We start from the raw sequence: 17,959 nt of genomic DNA on the forward strand, positions 1-17,959 counted from the left end.
TAACAAATACCAACATTATTACCTAGTGCCATAGATCGATCACCCTATCACTTTCCCCTCAGAACTGTCCCACTTTGGGCTGGTTCAGGAGTCCCCCCGCTTCTGCTTACTGTAAAATCCACAAGCAGGGCTGCCACCTTCAATTTCCTTTGTCCAAGTCATTAGCCCTGAAGATCTGTCCTGATAATCCTGCCCACACACTATCTCTCTGATGAACCAGAGACCCAATCCACAGAGGAAGACCCAGCAGCTGTGAGATGGGTTTTTAACAAGTTTTATTGATTAACAGTATTTTGGAAGGAACAGGTTTGGTTTTTTTTTCCAGGGCACAAGTGTAGAAAAAGGAAATGGGGTACCAGGACGGTTTCCACAACATGAGCAAGGACTTCATTTTTTTAAGCCCATTCCATAGGTCCCAAAATTTTGGAAGGAGTTCAGAGTACAAGTGGGGATACGTGAAAATTGATGGCTCTTCACTCCTCAAGCCTTTTCCCCTTTGAGTTTGTGCCAGGGTAAAGTAGGCCCAGGTGCAACTCCTCGGGCCTGCTTGTGGTGGCAGCAGCAAGTTGTTCTCACCTGCTCTACCAGTTTCTGCTCCTCTTGGCTAGCTTGAAGGCGCTGCAAGGGGCAGGGTGTTTTCAGTGGGGCTCAGAAACAGCCCCAAGGCCCAGAAAACATTCTGAGGCTTGGGTCGGGGCTGGTGGGGCCTGGGGCTGGGCTGGGTGGTCTGGGCTGGTGGGGAATTGGGGTGGGGCGGAGGTGGGTGGTCTGCGCTGGCATGGGTCCGGGTCCCGTGGGGTGAAGACAGGAGCGCTTCAGGACTGTTTCCCTCCAGCTGTTGAGAGTCCAGGGAGAAGGTAGGGCTGGCTTGGCTGCAGATCCGTGGTCCTCGAATGTTGGAGGTAGGCTGTTGAAACAACATTTTTCACTCTTTGTCTTTGGGGAGGAAAGGTTAGGAGGGGAAATGGAAGGGGCTGGGAAAAAAGGAATGAAGACAGAGGGGACAGGATAGGGAAGGGGTCCCCGGCCACACCCTCTTCCCTGCTGCTCCCTCCCCCGCACTGCCACCATCCCCCCTGCAGTGGGCCTCCCACTGAGGAGCAGGGGGCACCTAGTGGCAGTGCTGCAGTGGGTTTAGTTGACACCCTCCATCCCCACCTCCTCCGGCCTAGTCTGTCAGCATCCTTCTCCGCCTCCCCGCCGGGCCCCTCTCACCGGGCTGCCCCCGCTAACCCCCTGCGGCAATACAGGGACGCGGGGACAACGGCCGTCACTCCGGGCATCGCGGTAGCGTGCTCTATTCTCCCTCTTGGTCGGCAGCACCGTCGCCTCCTTTTCTCTCCCCAGACCTAGGAACGCCGATTCTCTCTTTGCTCTACGTGGGCAACAAAAATCCTACCGGCAGATGTTGCAGAGGACAAACTAAGCTATGTGCAAATGCACTGACATTCCAGAGGGCAACACTTTCCAGAGCCCAGGGCCACCCTGAGGACATCCCCCCGAACCCACCCTTCCCCGAAATGCGTAAATTCCTTCCGTCCGGCCCGCGCTTACCTCTGCTCCTCCCGGTGCTTACCGACAGTCAGGCGAGATCCAGTCCAGAGTAGCAGCCCCCCAGTTCTGCACAGATTCAAAACCTTGATGACAAAACACTCAATGTGCCAGGCATTCTGAAACCAGGTGTATGAAATAAAACTGCCTTGAACCTGGGCTGACGTTTCCTTTGCTGTAAGTCTATAGTGCTATAGTCAGTTGGCGCTCATAAAGCCATTCATCTGATCGCAATAGAAAAGGCAAAGAGATCAACCTCCCCATTTTTGGTCGTCGAATACTCGGGATTTTTTTTCTTTCTCTTTTATCCCAAGATTTCCCATATGTCAACGTCCAAGGGAATGAGTGTTGTGCATTTTTATATGTCATGGATTTTATATGTCAGTGATTTTAATATTAAATTTTAAACTATTTTATTGTATTTTATTGTGCCGCTCCTTTTGCTTTTTAGGTTTATTTTTATTTTATTGAACTATTTTATTGACTTTTTAAAGGCTGCTGTGGTGGCTTGCATGAATCTTTTTGTTGTTTTCTATCTCCTGAATTAGAGCAAAATAACATTCCATTGAACATTGACTGGGTCAACCAGGATTTAGAGAGGGACAAGGGGTTATCTCCGTTGTGCTTTCGTCATAACAGGTTTGGAATTGTAATCCTGACATAACACTATAGACTTGTGAAAGGTATTTCCCTCTAAAACTGGACCAATTTCTGAACGTGGAAAATGAGCCAAAATGGTCCAAATGGAGCAGTTCTAACCGCTCAGAAAGCCAGAAGGCTCCCAAGAGAAATGTCCCAAGTTGCCTACGAAGCCCTTTTAGGACTCAAATAGTTTCTTTTCAGGTCTTGAAGGCAGGAAGGCCCTGGAGGGGAGGCCGCTTCACATGAAGTAAAGCTTTTCTGGAATTTGGCATGAGACAAAATCCCTCCTCCCCCTCCTCCACCTCCACGTTTCTTTGATCGCCCTCCACTAGCCTGGACCCGAGCCTCGGGTCCAGAGCCTTTTCCTCTTAACCAGTAGCCGGATTTTCTCCAAACCCAACCGTCCTCCGATTTTCCTTCCTCCTCCGTTCTATGGCGGGAATGGAGCCTTTCTCCAGTCAAGCGGGCTGGCCCTGCAGGGACAGAGAAAATACGGTTCCATTCTTCATCACACACCTCTATCTATTTCTGGTACGTAGATTCAGGAGTTAAAATCAGATTCATTTTCAAAAATCTTTCTCCTTCCTAAGGTCGGTTAATGTTTGGACACTGAGGAGAGGAACCAGATTTGGTTCCAGCCACAATATTTCACTGCATGCAGAACACAACAAAGGGAAAAATCAACCAGAAGAAAGGGAATTCCAAACTGGGGAACGGTAAATCACTCTCTCTCATTATGACATGTAGATCTGTATACACCCTGCAAGGGCTGCTTACCCGTTCCTTTCTCCATCATTTCCACACTTAGATCATCTCAGCTCTTAGGATGCAGGATCTAGAAAACAGGCAGGAGAGCGAGTACGTGAAAATCTGGTCCCAGAGAAGCAGCGTGGCTCCCTGGAAAGAGCACGGGCTTGGGAGTCAGAGGTCATGAGTTTGAACCCCTGCTCTGCCACTTGTCAGCTGTCTGACTGTGGGCAAGTCACTTAACTTCTCTGTACCTCCGTTACCTCATCTCTAAAAATGGGGATTATCCGTGACCCTCACGTGGGACAACCTGATTACCCTGTATCTACCCCAGCGCTTAGAACAGTGCTCGGCCCATAGTAAGCGCTTTACGAATACCAACCTCATTATTACAAGCCAAATAGGCTCAATCCAGGGAAAGATGACAGCCAGGGCACTGTGACCGATGCACCAGGTAAACCCATCACTTAATCCCAACTCAAAACCAACTCATCTGTGCTCTAGAGCAAGCTGACGGGGAGATTTCCAGGGTGAATCGGACGGGAAATGTGGCCAACCCCACCCGGGAATCCAACTGTAATGCTGACTTGACAGACTAAGATTTGTATCTGGATCTGAATGATAGTTCCACGGGAGCCCAAACTTTGAAACAGATGTCTAACGGTTTTAAAGAATTCCAAGTCACGTCTTCAGATCGGACAGCACACGGTGAGTGACTGGCCTCCAAAGCGTCCCCTCCTAGCAAGCTAAAGAATCATAAAAACCCGGCCCTCTCCCATTGGCCCGTCCAACCTCCTACCTGGTTCCATGGCAAGGAGTGGTTTGGTGACTTTGTCCAAGGTTGAGGTGGCAGAGCAGGCAGAGTGGAAGGATAAAAGGGAAACCCCTTTCAGGGACTGGGGGGTGGGGGGGAAGTAGCATGAAGCTCTTCACCCCACTGCTACCTCTTGGCTCTCTGTCCAACAACCCAAGCCATAAAGACCAGGCGTGGAGCCTGAAGGGAGCACAGGAGGGTGCACAGCTAGATTTAGGCCTGGAGCCAGACAGACGGTGTAGGAATCTATTCTCTCTGTTTGGTACTCGGGCTAGTCCACCTCCACTATCAAAAGGTATTGGAGACCTAAGGGGGAGAAATAAGCCGCAGATTTACTGGCACGAAGCACGTGTCTCCTCTTCATCTCAAGTCTAAGTGAAGGGGCCTTGAAGGCCAGAGGTGGTGTACTAAGCAGGAGGTTTGTCTGCATGAAGCAAGCTTTACCTTTTTCTTTTGTCTCAAACATTTTCATTTCTCTCCTAATGCAAAGGCTTGGGGGAAGACCTGTGGTGGCCAGATCAGGGGGAAGATTTTGCAGGGAGCAGATTTCTCCTTTTCGTTCCAAGTATATTGTGAGTTCTCGGTCACAAAGCACAAGGACTTTTTAAGTTAAGGGTGAGGTTAAAAAACCAAAGAGGAAATCTGCATGTGGTACATGTCTCCTTTAACTTCTCAGATGTTCTCTGTGCAGGCCTTAAGGGCCATGGGTAGAAAAATAAATGGGATTTTCCTTTGGCATGAAGCACATTACTCCTCTTCCACCTCCTATATTGTCTATGTAGGCCTTAGAGAGTTTAGGTGAGAGAAATTCAAACGTGGAGATTTTTTTGCATGAAGCAAATTTCTCCTGTCCTACCTCCAATATTCTTCTGCAGGCCTTGAAGACCTCAAGTGGAGAAAAGCAGGAGATGTTTTGCATGAAGCAATTTTCTCCTTCCCCAGCTCATATATTTTGTCTTCAGGCCTTGAAGACCTTCGGGAGACAAGTGAACGGGATAACTTTTGCATGAAGGAAACTTCTCCTTTTTCACCTCAGATAATCTCCAGCCACTCTCACTATAAACAGGCCTTGAAGGCCTGAGGTGGACTAAGGAAGGCACAGGAGATGTGTCCTTGCCAGGTCCTTTGCCAGCTCACCTATTTTCTCTTTGGGTCTTGAAGACCCTAGGTAGAAAAATGACCCGGTGATTTTTTATATGAAGTAAACTACTCCTTTGTCTGTCTGTCACATCAATTCTCTTTTCAGGTCTCGAAGACCTTAGGAGACAAATTCAAGCAGGGGTTTGTTCACCTGAGTTACGTTTCTGCTTTTCCACCATCTATATTCTCCCTCAATTCTCAATTGCAGGGCCTTGAAAGCCTTAGGTGGAGTAACAAACAATAACATTTTTGCAGGAAGCAAGACCTCTCCTTTCCCAGCTCACATGTACTCTCTCTTTCCAGGCCTGGAAAACCATAGGGAGAGAGATAAGTGGGAGTTTTTCCTCCATCAAGCAAATGGCTTCTCGTGCACGTCGCATAGTCTCTATTCACCCTCAATTACAATGCCTTAAAAGTGACGGGTAGTGGCATAGAAACAAAGGAGATCTGTCCCGATGAAGTAAAATTTCTCTTTTTCAACCCCAATATTCTCTTTTCTGGCCCTAAAGACCTGAAGGTCAACGAAATTAAAGCGGGAGATAGGGTACACGAAGCAACTTTCTCCTTTTTCCAATGAAAGGCTGTCTCTTGCTTCTTGATTCCCAGGCCTTGAAGACCTGAAATGGACTAATGCCCAGGAGGTGCTCTGCATGAAGCAAATCACTCCTTTTTTTAAGACCACAGATGGCCTTTTCCAACCCTGAGGTAGAGAAAACAGAAGCAGGATGGTTGTTTGCATGAAGAAAACTTGTCCCTTTTCAACCCAGATATTCTCTTTTTGGGTCATGAAGACCTTAAGTAGAGAAATGAAGGCAGGAGATGGTTTGCATGAAGCAAAATTTCTTCCTTTAAGCCTCAACTATTCTCTTTCCAGGTCTTGAAGACCTTAGGGAGAGAAATGAAAGTAGGAGATGGTTTGGCACGCAGTCCATTTCTCTCGTTTCACCTCCACTATTCTCTTTTGAGGCCTTGAAGACCTTAGGGAGAGAAAGAAAAGTAGGAGATGGTTTGCATGAGGCAAATTTCTCCTGGTTCACCTCCAATTTTCTCTTTTCAGGTCCCAGAGACCTCAGACAGGCAAATGAAAGCAAGAGGTGGATTTCATGAGGCAAATGTTTTAAGCCTCAAATGTTTCCCTCTGAGGGAAATCCAAGCTGCAAATTGTACGTAGGAACCAACTTTCTCCATTTTCACTGCGAATGTTCTCTTTTATGGCCTTGTACAGCTTAGTTAGAGAAACCTAAGCAGGAGATTTTTGCATGAAGCGCATTTCTCCTTTTTCCCCTCCTGTAGTCTCTTTTGAGGCCCTGAAGACCTCCGACAGAGAAGGGAAACCTAGGGATGGTTTGCTTGAAGCAGGCTCCTCCTTTTTTGTACCTCAGACAGTCTTTCTTTCATTGTCAGTGAAAAGGCCTTGAACGCCTGAGGTGGAGTACTGCCCAAGAAGTATATCTGCATGAAGCAAATTCCTCCTTTGTTCCCTCTGGAACAAGGCCTTGAAGACCTAGGCTAGAGAAACCGTAGCAAGACATTGCATCCAGAAAACTTCTCGTTCAAACACAAACGTTCTCTTTTCAGGTCTTGAAGACCTTAGGTAGAGATCCAAAGAAGAGAAGACTGTTTGCATGAAGCAAATGTCTCCTCAGATACTCTCCATGACAAGGCCTTGGAGGCCTCAAGTGGAGTAATGAAACCGGAGATGTTTCTGCATGAAGCAAACGTCTCCTTTCTCCTCTCAACGATTCTCTTTCAGGCCCTGAAGACCTTAGGCAGAGAAAGACAAGGGGGGGTTTTTTGGTTTTTTGCATGAAGCAAATTTCTCCTTTTTTCCCCAGGGGAAACAGACTCTTGGAAGGCCGTTAAGACCTCCAGTGGAGTAATAAACGGGAGATGTTTCTGCTTGAAGCAGACTTCTCCGTTCTCACCTCCAGTATTCTCTTTGCAGGCCCTGAAGACCTTAGGTAGAGAAAGGACAGATTTTATTTATTTTTTAATACATGAAGCAAGTTTCTCCATTTCCACCTCAAATATTCTCTGTGAAAAGGCCTCAAGAGGAGTAATGAACAGGAGATGTGTCTGCATGAAGCAAACTTCTCCTATCTGCCTTCCCATATTCTCATTTCAGGCCCTGAAGACCTTAGGTCGAGAAAGAAGGGCAGAATTCTTTGCGTGAAGCAAATTGATCTCCTTTTCCACCTCAGATATTTTCTATTCATTGTCTCTCGCAACGGCCTTGAAGGCCTGAAGTGAACTAATGCACAGGAGATTTCTCCTTTTCTAGTTCACACATTTTCTCTTCAGGTCTTGAAGACCTTAGGCAGAAACATGAGGAGGTGAGTTGTTGGAGGAGGCAAACTTTTCCCTTTTTAACCCCATCTATTACTGTTTTCCTGGCCCTTAAGTAGAGAAACAAAAGCATGGAGAAAGGTTGTCCTTTTTGCGCACAAATATTCTCTTCTGTGGTCTTGAAGACCATAAAGGGAGAGAAATGCAAGTGGGCAAGTGGCTGGCCTGAATCCACTGTCTCCTTTGAAACCTCCAGTAGTCTTTTCTGGCCTTGAAGACCTTGGGTAGAGAAATCAAAGCTGGAGATAGTTTGCGTGAAGCAAAGTTTCTCCTTTGCCACCTCAAAGATTCTCTTTTCTGGCCTTGAAGGCCTTCGCGAGAGAAATCCAAGCTGGAGGTGGTTTGGCATGAAGCAGATTTCTCCTTTGCCACCTCAGATATGCTCTTTTCAAGTCTTGAAGACTTTGGGTAAACAAGAGAATGCAGGGGATAGTTTTCATGACGCAAACTGCTCCTTTTATAAGCTTCAAATATTTTCTTTGGAGGTCTTGAAGACCTTAGAGATCTCCAACCTGGAGATTGTATGCATAAAGCAAAGTTCCTCCCTTTCCACCTCAAACTATTCTCTTCTCTGGCCTTGAAGACCTTGGGTAGGGAAATCAAAGCTGAAGATGGGAGGCATGAAGCAAAGTTCTCCTTTTCCACCTCAAAGATTCTCTTTTCTGGCCTTGAAGACCTGAGCTAGAGAAATCAAAGCTGGAGACGGTTTGCCTGAAGCAAATTTCTCCTTTTGCACCTCAAGATAGTCTCCATTCCTCCTCAATCCATAGGCCTTGAAGGCCTGAGGGTGGAATAGGCACAGGAAGTATATCTCCATGAGACAGATTTCTCCCTTTTTTCACCCCAACTAGTCTCTTTCCGGGCCTTGAAGACCTGGTAGAGAGACGTAAAAGCTGGAGATGCTTTGCATGAAGCAAATCCACCCTTTTCCACCTCATATAGGCTCTTTGGCCTTGAAGACCTTGGGGTGACCAATAAGCAGGACAGTTTCTGCGTGAAGCCAAATTCTCCTTTTCCAATGCCATATAGTTTCTCTTCAGGCCTTGAAGACCTTAGGTAGAGGAAGAAAGCAAGATACTCTTTGTGGGAAGCAAATTTCTCCCTTTTCCCCCTCACATCCTCTCCTTTGAGGCCTTGAAGACCTTGGAGAAATAAAAACTGGCATTTGTGTACACGAAGCACAAAAGTGGAACCTTTTTCACCTCACATATTATCTTGGAAGGCCGTGAAGACCTCAGATGGAGAAATCCCGGCTGGAGGTGGTCTGCATGAAGCCAAGTCCTCCCTCTGCACCTCCGACATTCTCTACTCATTCTCTGTTCAAAGTCACAAAGGCCTGAGGAGGAGTACTGAACGGGAGCTGAATCTGCTCCAGGAAGCCAGTTTCTCCCTTTTCACCTAAATCATTCTCTCCTAAGGCCTTTACGGCCTTGGCGAAACAAAAGTTGGAGATTGTTTGCAGGAAGCCCATGGATCATTTTTCACCTCACATGTTATCTTGGAAGGCATTGCAGACCAAAAGGTGGAACAAATAAGCAGGACAGTTTTTTTGCATGAAGCAAAAGTCTCCTTTTCAAATATGTTTAGAAAATTGAGAGCAAGAAATTGTTCGCATGAAGCAGATTTCTCCTTTTGCCTCGAAAGGGTCTCTCTTGCGGCCTTGAAGACCTTCGAGAAACAGAAACTGGAGATCGGGTCCATGAAACTAACTTGCTCCCCTTTCACTTCAAAAACCCTCCAGTGAGGTCCTGAAGACCTTGGGTAGAGAGAAAAGAGCTGGAGCTGGTTGACATGAAGCAATTTTCTCCTTTTTGACCTGCAGTATTCTCTCTTCTGGCCTTGAAGACCAGAGGGCGAGAAAGACAAGTTGGGAGCTTTTTGCATGAAGCCAATTGCTCCTTTTCCATCTCAAAGAGTGTCTTATTCATTCTGAAATTAGGAGGTGTATGTGCAAGTAGCCAGTTTTCTCCCTTTCTGCCCCTCAGATATTCTCTCCTGCGGCCCTGAAGACCCTTAAGGAGAGAACTGAAAGCAGATTTTTTGCATGAGGCAAAATTCTCCTTTTTAACCTGCAATAGTCTCACCTTCTGGCCTTGAAGACCAGAGGTCAGATTTCTCCCTGGGCAGCGCAAATCTTCTCTCTTAAGGCATAGAAGGCATTAGATCGAGAAATTAAACCTGGAGGTTGCTTGTACGTAGCAAATTTCTCTCTCTTCACCTCAAATATACTTGAGGGAAGGCCTTGAAGCCCTTCAGGAGGAAAACGAAAGCTGGAGATTTTTTGCATGAAGCAGATTTCGCCTCTGGCAGCTCAAATACTCTGTAGTTCATCTCCAGTAGAAGACCTTAAAGGCCTGAGGTGGAGTAATGAACAGGAGATGTAATGGCATATAGAGCAGATTTCTCCTTTCCCTCCTCATCGATTTTCTCTGCAGGTCTCTAAGTCCTCAGGTGGACAAATAAGTAGGAGAGTTTGTTGCATAAAGCAAAATGCTCCTTTTTTAAATCCCACAGTACCTTTTCAGGCCACGAAGACCTAAGGTAGGTACAGAAGAGCAGGAGACGGTGTGCATAGAGAAAACTTTCTTTTTACCCCCTCCCCGTTCCTAGCCATAAAGACTTAGGACACAGCACGGGGGGGGTGGGGAGTGGGAAGGGGGGAGAATCAGTGTAGGGGAGCCTAAAAGGGCTTTCCCTTTTCCCATCTCTTGCCGCACGATCTGTGGCGAAAGCCTTCTCTGGCCGCAGGCTTCGTCCTTCCAATATCCTTGGGGTAGCCGAGCCGATTGGAGGGTTCGAATGCCGGCAGCAGGCCCGAGGGGGATAAAGAAAATCCCTTCGTTAGTGTCATCGGTAGCCACTAGGCAGGCATCCCTTGTCAAAAACAGTCCCCAAGATGATTCGCTGAATCTCTCCCTGCCCCGAATGGGTGCAGCATGCGTGACTGTCTGGCATTTCTTGATTTAACGGGTGATCGTGCCTTGAGGTACAACGTGGTTACACAGGCAAGGACTCCAACCTGCAGTATGGGATGGTGAGCATGCCCCCCACTTCTCCCAATTGCCCAGATGACTCTTCCCTCTGGAGGGCCCGGGAATAACTCTACAGCTCACTCCCCCCATCCCCAAACCCGTCCCTCCCGGTTTCATCCCTCCGCTGCAACCAGCGTCTTTTCATCGAGTCCTCCTCACCCTCCCGGGGGTCGGCTTCTGCTGATGTCTGAGACCGCAGTTCGGCCTACCTGTCCGGATGCTGACTTGATGGGGTGATCCCACAAGTAGGTAGGTTGAGTCTCTGAAAAACATCACCTGGGGTTTGAGCACAGACCACACCACTGTTTTCAGTGTAGGTAGAGCAGGAATTCTTTTCCAGACCTCATTCAGAATCACAGCATGAGAGAGAGATGTGAAAGCATTTGCTCTTATCTCTTCTTGCACTATTCCAAACCTCCTCACCTGGAGTATTAACCCAATCCCAATAGTCCGGAGAGTGAACTGCCCTAAGTCAGGGAGCCTTGCCTCAAGACATTTTATTCATTCTTTTTAAGGAGCTATGAGGTAAATTTCCCTTGGAAATTCACAGTAAGCTTCCGTTTTTTCCCTACTTTTAAATTTCCTAGCAGTACTCCATATTTAATCTCTCTTTTCATTTTCCTTATTATTGCTTCATAACTAAAGGCTCCCCGTACCTCTCACCTGTCCTGACTGAATTTTAAGGAGTAAGAGCAACATCCTGACCAGAGTTCTTTCACCGGAAAATGGATTGGAGAAATATTCTGTGAGGAAAAGTCCAAAGACCGTTTGGTCTGGAATAGAAAAATGTGCAAGAAACCTATGTAGGTTCAAATCATTTGATACTAGGAGCCGATATTTCCAGATTGTTTTGGGTTAGTCTATGAGGAGATACTTATTTTTTTTTTTCAGATGGACAGGTCAATTTCCATCTTCTCTCCGGGTGTCCAGGTCAACACGGGGAGGCTCGATCCCCCATCGCTGCTCCCTTCTTCTTCCGCGTGGGGCAGCTCCCCGGACTGCAACCCTCCAGGAGGTATCTAAAAGGCAACTCAGTGACATGGCAGAGTAGGAGAAATCATCCAGGGGCTTCTTGGCCTGGTTTGGGGTTCCTTCCAGAGACTAAAATCCTTTGTTCATTTCTCCCCCCAGATAAAAAAAAATCTAAAAGTTGGATTAGTGAAATCAAATTTCCGGGATACCTAAACGGAACACAGTCCACCTTTCCCACCCACAACAAGCTCGCGGTCTCCCCGAGGGCCCGGATATACTCATTTCTCTCCAAAAAGAGGAATTTCTCCCCAGCATCTGGCTTGTCACTGCTGCCGCCATGCTCTCTGTGAATGATTAGGTCCAGTGGGCGTGGGGTGGTCAGGGCCTGTAAGTCTTCTCCGCCTCCTCCTCCTTCCTCTTCTGGTGCTTCTTCTAACCGCCTCGCGCTGAGGGTGAAGTGGGTACTTGGAGGTTCTGAAATGAGGCCATCTTCTCTCAGGGTGTCCCGGTCTCCACAGGGCGGCTCGATCCCCCATCGCTCCTTCCTCTTCCGCGTCGGGGCAGCTCCCCGGACTGCAACCCTCCAGGAGGTATCTAAAAGGCAACTCGGTGACACAGCAGAGTAGGAGAAATCATCCAGGGGCTTCTTGGCCTGGTTTGGGGTTCCTTCTAGAGACTAAAATCCTTTGTTCATTTCTCCCCCCAGATAAAAAAAAAATCTAAAAGTTGGATTAGTGAAATCAAATTTCCGGGATACCCAAACGGAACACAGTCCACCTTTCCCACCCACAACAAGCTCGCGGTCTCCCCGAGGGCCCGGATATACTCATTTCTCTCCAAAAAGAGGAATTTCTCCCCAGCATCTGGCCTGTCACTGCTGCCGCCGTGCTCTCCGTGACTGATTTGGTCCAGTGGGCGTAGGGGTGGTCGTGACCTCTAAGTCTTCACCACCTCCTCCTCCTTCCTCCTCTGGTGCTTCTCCTCACCGCCTGGTGCCGAGGGTGAAGTGCGAACTTGGAGGTTCTGAAATGAGGCCATCTTCTCTCAGGGTGTCCCGGTCTCCACAGGGCGGCTCGATCCCCCATTGCTCCTTCCTCTTCCGCATCGGGGCAGCTCCCTGGACTGCATCCCTCCAGTAGGTATCTAAAAGGCAACTCGGTGACACGGCAGAGTAGGAGAAATCATCCAGGGGCTTCTTGGCCTAGTTTGGGATTCCTTCCAGATACCAAAATCCTTTGTGCATTTCTTCCCCCAGATAAAAAGAAATCTCACTGATCCAACTTTTAAATCAAATTTACGGAATACCCAAATGCACAACAGTCCATCTTTCTCACCCACAACATGCCCGTGGTCTCCTCTAGGGCCCGGATATACTCATTTCCCTCGCAAAAGAGGAATTTCTCCCTACCCTCTGGCTTGTCACCTCTGCCGCTGTGCTCTCCGTGGCTGGTTAGGCCCGGTTGGTGCAAGGGTGGTCAAGACCTTTAAGTCTCCTCCTCCTCCTCTGGTGCTTCTCCTCCCCTCCTGGCGCCGAGGGTGAAGGGGGCACTTTGAGGTTCTGAAATGAGGCCAGAGGGGAAGAGATAGGGAAGGGGTCCCCAGCTACACCCTCTTCCCTGGTGCTCCCTCCCCAACACTGCCACTGGCCCCCCTGCAGTGGGCCTCCCACTGAGGATTGGGGGCACCTAGTGACAGTGCTGCAGTGGGCTTAGTTGAGACCCTCCATCCCCACCTCCTATGGCCTAGTCTGTCAGCAACCTCCTCCTCCCCCGCCCCCCCCAGCCCACGGTCACCGGGCTACACCTCCTTACCACCCCCCCCACCCGCTGCGATACGGGGCAACGGGGACAGCGGCCGTGCCTCCGACGGACGTCGCGGTTGCGTTGGGTATTCTCCTTCTTGGTCCGCGGCACCTTCGCCTGATTTTCCCCCTCCGGATCTACGAACGCCGATTCTCTCTTTGCTCTAAGTGGGGAACAAAAATCCTACCAGCAGATGTTGTAGAGGAAAAGCTAAGGCAGGTGCAGATGCACTGACCTTCAGGAAGGCAACACTTGCCAGAGCCCAGGGCCACCCTAAGGATATCCCCTGAACCCACCCATCACAGAAATGAGTATATTCCTACCGTCCGGCCTGCACATACCTCTGCTCCTCCAGGTGTTTTCCAACAGGGGAGATCCAGCCCAGAGTAGCAGCCCCCCGATCTGCACAGATGTCAAACCTTGAGGAGAAAATACTCTATGCGACAGGAGTTCTGAAACCAAGTGTATGAAGTAAAAGTGCCTTGAACCTGGGCTGAAGTTGCCCTTGAACTTTTGGGTGGGTCTATAGTGCCATAGTTGCCGCTCATAAAGCCGTTCATCTGATCGCGATAGAAAAGGCAGAGAGATATACCTCCCCGTTTTTGGCTGTCGAATACTCGGTATTTTTTTTCTTTCTCTTTTATCCTAAGATTTCCCATACGTCAACGTCCAAGGGAATGAGTGTTGTGCAGTTTTATACGCCAGTGATTTGATATGCCCGTGATTTTAGTATGAAATTTGATTTTCAACTATTTTATTGTATTTTACGGTGCTGCTCCTCCTTTTATTCATTCATTTTTACATTTAGCTATTTTATTGACATAAAACCCTGCTGTGGTGGTTTGCCTGAATCTTTTTGTTGGTTTATATCTCCTGAATGAGAGAGAAATAACGATTCCATTCAACATCGAGTCGGTCAACCAGGATTAAGAGAGGGACAAGGGGTTATCTCGGTTGTGCTTTTGTCATAACAGGTTTGGAACTGTAATCCTGACATAGCACTATAGACTTGTGAAAGGTATTTCCCTCTAAAACTGGACCAATTTCTGAACGTGGAAAATGAGCCAAAACGGTCCAAATGGACCAGCTCTAAGCGCTCTGAAAACCAGATGTTTCTCCCAAGGGAAACATCCCAGGTTGCCTAGGAGGCCTTTTTTGACTTGAATAGTCTCTTTTCAGGAATTGAAGACCTGAAAGCAGATTGTTTTGCAGGAAGCAAAATTCTCCTTTCTGACCTTCAATATTCTTTCTTCAGCCCTTGAAGACCAGAGGTCGAGAAAGACAAGCTGGAGATTTTTGCAGGAAGCATCTTTCTCCTTTTACCCCCCAAATAGTCTCTTAAGGTCTTGAAGACCTTAGGGAGAGAAATGAGAGCTTTTTTTTTTTTGCGTGAAGCAAATTTCTCCTTGTTTAACCCCATAGATTGTCTTTTCAGGCCTCAAAGGCATTGGGCAGAAAAAAGAAATCAGGAGACTTTGTGGGTAAGGCAAATTCCCTCTTTTTCACCTCAGATAGTCTCTTTTGTGGCCTTGAAGGCCTTAGATAGAGAAATCAAATGGTAGATGATTTGCTTGAAACAAATTTCTCCTTGGGCACAGCAAATCTTCTCTCTTAAGGCACAGAGGGCATTAGATAGAGAAATTAAACCTGGAGGTTGCTTGCACGCAGCAAAATTCTCCCTTTCCACCTCAAATATACCTTGGGAAGGGCCTTGAAGTCCTTCAGGAGGGGCACGCCGTGGGGCATGCGTGACTGTCTGGCATTTCTTTCTTTAACGGATCATCGGACCTTGAGATAGAAAGCTGTTACACAGGCAAGGACTCCAACCTGTGGCATGGGATGGCGAGCCTGCCCCCAGTTCTCCCAATTGACTCTTCCCTCTGGAGAGCCCGGAAATAACTCTACAACTCACTCCTCCCACCCCCCAATCCATCCCTCCTGGTTTCATCCCTCTGCTGCCGCCAGCATCTTTCCATCCAGTCCTTCCCAACCTCCCTCGGGTCGGCTTCTGCTGATGTCTGAGCCCGCAGCTCTGCCTACCTGTCCGGATGCCTGCTGGATGAGGTGCTCCAGAAATAGGCAGGTCGAGGCTCTGAAACATATATCAACTGGGGTTTGAGCACAGACCACACCACAGTCTTCAGTAGGGAGAGCAGGAATTCTTTTCCAGACCTCATTCCCCAATCACAGCGTGAAAGGGATCCGTGTAAGCATTTGCTCTTATCTCTTTTTGCACTATTCCAAACCTCCTCACCTAGAGTATGAACCCGATCCCAATAGTCCGGAGAGTGAACTGCCCTAAATCAGGGAGCCTTGCCTCAAGGCATTTTATTCATTCTTTTTAAGGAACCGTGAGGTAAATTTCCCTTGGAAATCCACAGTACGGTTCTGTTATTTCCTCTATTTTTACATTTCCTAGCAGTGCTACCTATTTAATCTCTCTTTTTATTTTCCTTATTATTTCTTCATAACTAAAGGCTCCCCGTACCTCACGCCTCTCCTCTGACTGAATTTTAAGGGGTAAAAGCAACATCCTGACCAGAGTTCTTTCCCCGGAAAATGGATTGGGGAAATATTCTGTGAGGAAAAGTCCAAAGACCGTTTCATCTGGAATCGAAAAACGTGCAAGAGACGTCTCTAGGTTCAAATCATTCGCTACTAGCAGCCAATGTTTCCGGCTTGCTTTGGGTTAGTCCGTGAGGAGATACTTATCCGTTCTTTTCAGATGGACTGGTCAACTCCCATCTTCTCTCAGGGTGTCCTGGTCTCCACAGGGCGGCTCGATCCCCCCATCGCTCCTTCCTCTTCCGCGTCGGGGCAGCTCCCTTGACTGCATCCCTCCTGGAGGTATCTAAAAGGCAACTCGGTGACACGGCAGAGTAGGAGAAATCATCCAGGGGCTTCTTGGCCTGGTTTGGGGTTCCTTCCAGAGACTAAAATCCTTTGTTCATTTCTCCCCCCGGGATAAAAAGAAATTTCACCGATCCAACTTTTAAATCAAATTTACGGAATACCCAAATGCACCACAGTCAATCTTTCCCACACACAACTTGCCCGTGGCCTCCCCCCAGAGCCCGGCTATACTCATTTCCCTCCCAAAAGAGGAATTTCTCCCTACCATCTGGCTTGTCACCTCTGCCGCTGTGCTCTCCGTGGCCAGTTTGGTCCAGTTGGTGCAGGGGTGGTCAGGACCTGTAAGTCTCCTCCTCCTCCTCCTTCCTCCACTGGTGCTTCTCCTCACCTCCTGGCGCCGAGGGTGAAGGGGGCACTTTGAGGTCCTGAAATGAGGCCAAACCTTGCTTTGAACGCAAAGGACAGCAACAGCCTTTTCCTGGGGGACAGCAGGAATTCCTTTTCCAGAGCCATTATTCATTCATACTGCCTACATGACATGCAAGTCATTTCTATATTTTCTCCCGTTTCTTCATCCCGATCGAAACCTCTCAAGGGAAAGGACTCCCATGTGGATAGTCAGGAGAGAGGGAGAGGCATTAGACGACGGGGAGCCCTAGAATAAAGACTTTTGAGAAGGAAGGAAGGAAGGAAGGAAGGAAGGAAGGAAGGAAGGAAGGAAGGAAGGAAGGAAGGAAGGAAGGAAGGCAGGCAGGCAGGCAGGCAGGCAGGCAGGCAGGCAGGCAGGCAGGCCATGGACACTAAAGTTCCTTTTTTACCCACTGAGACATTCTAGTCCTGTGGTGGGGACCTAAGTCCTAGAGGCAAGAAATTGGCTTTCCAAAGGGAGAGCGGGCTAGTCCATGGTTCCAACTTGGTCACAGGGCAGGAGTTGAGGCACTTAGTTATTTCTTTGAGACACAGTCACCTCCCTTACTCTTCCCAAACAGACCAGAGGTCCACAGCCTGACTTGAGAGTCCTCCTCCTCTCCCATATGATCCCAGCTCTCTCTCTCTCTCTCTCTCTCTCTCAAACGCATCGCCTCAGCGCAGAGCTATCTGAGCAGCAAGAATGAACAGTTTTCAGTCATGGTTTTGGCCAACAAACTCCACAAGCCGGGCGTGCTTTCAGAGACGCTCACACCACAGGGTCACCCTTCCCGCAAAAGCGGGTCTTGCTTTCTGTCTCACAGTTTTCTGTCTCTACCTCACTTCTCTTTCCTTAAAGTCAAGTCAGGCAGTCGAGTCACAGTCCTTTCTGAGGATGTTCGCCTCACATTTCAACCGCCTCGCCAGCTTCTCCCCCCCTCCACCTTCCCCCCCACTCCACCCACCCTCCGAGAAACCGGCAGAGGGAATAGGCCCTGTGAGGGAATCATTTGGAATACCGATTTAATTCCCTCACACAATTCCCTCAAATCACTCCCATTCTCTGAGAAGCCAAACCGGGAAAATCTATCCAGGGGAGGGCAAACGGAGTGGGTCCTGGGGTCTTTTGAGTTCCTGTCAGGCCAATGGGTTTTTTCTCATTTTTTTTTTTCCTGAACCTGCCGTGCCTCCCCTCAGACCGGCTTTGCGTGAGGCAGGGCCTTTGCTCGCTCGTTTGCTCGCCCCCTCCGTCCTCACCAGCCTCCTTCCCCGACTCTAAGCTCGGCCCGCTGCACACTGAGAAACCCGGGCGGGGCCTCTTATAGTCGGCGTCTGAGGGGCGCGGGGGGGGAGCCGAGGATGTCCCCTTCTTCGCCTCTGATTGGAGGCGATCTTCTTCGCCCCGCCTTCTTCACCCGCTGAGGGAAGGAGGATAGAAAAAAAAAAATCTCCTCAGGTTTTCCAAATGGCGTCTAGTTTGCGCATTGTGGATTTTTCTATTGCAAAAGACGTCATTTGGAGCCTGGGGGGGGACGTTATCAATCTTCCTTCTGGGGGAGAAGTTTTTCCTCAGGATTAAAAAAAAAATGGGATGGGTTTTCGTTCAAAAGCTAAAATACTAATTTCGTTAATAAGTGATTTTTTGAGCGCTT

At 48.4% G+C, this 17,959-nt stretch overlaps 1 protein-coding gene across 9 annotated transcripts; it reads right to left on the reverse strand.

The window, feature by feature from the left end:
* Positions 1–258: 258 nt before the first annotated feature.
* LOC103171433 lies at positions 259–17,735 on the reverse strand. 9 transcript variants are annotated; one of them, XR_003763233.2, is made up of 9 exons: positions 17,565–17,669; positions 16,165–16,324; positions 15,087–15,897; positions 11,523–11,849; positions 10,482–11,291; positions 3,740–10,007; positions 2,971–3,028; positions 1,216–2,666; positions 259–907 (listed from the first exon to the last, which is right to left on the reverse strand). XR_003763233.2 is itself a non-coding variant. In XM_029076483.2 (7 exons), the coding sequence occupies exons 3-7, from the start codon at positions 15,221–15,223 to the stop codon at positions 12,189–12,191; spliced, it is 654 nt and encodes a 217-aa protein (XP_028932316.1). In that variant the 5' UTR covers positions 15,224–15,897; positions 16,165–16,324; positions 17,565–17,735; the 3' UTR covers positions 11,856–12,188. The 9 variants fall into 9 exon arrangements, 1 of the variants encoding a protein (XP_028932316.1); XR_003763234.2 differs by having other exon boundaries at positions 10,482–11,849; positions 16,180–16,324; XR_003763232.2 differs by having other exon boundaries at positions 10,482–11,849; positions 15,087–15,908.
* Between the last annotated feature and the right edge of the window lie 224 nt (positions 17,736–17,959).

This window comes from Ornithorhynchus anatinus, chromosome 12 (genome assembly GCF_004115215.2).
Source record: "Ornithorhynchus anatinus isolate Pmale09 chromosome 12, mOrnAna1.pri.v4, whole genome shotgun sequence".
Lineage (NCBI taxonomy): Eukaryota > Metazoa > Chordata > Mammalia > Monotremata > Ornithorhynchidae > Ornithorhynchus > Ornithorhynchus anatinus.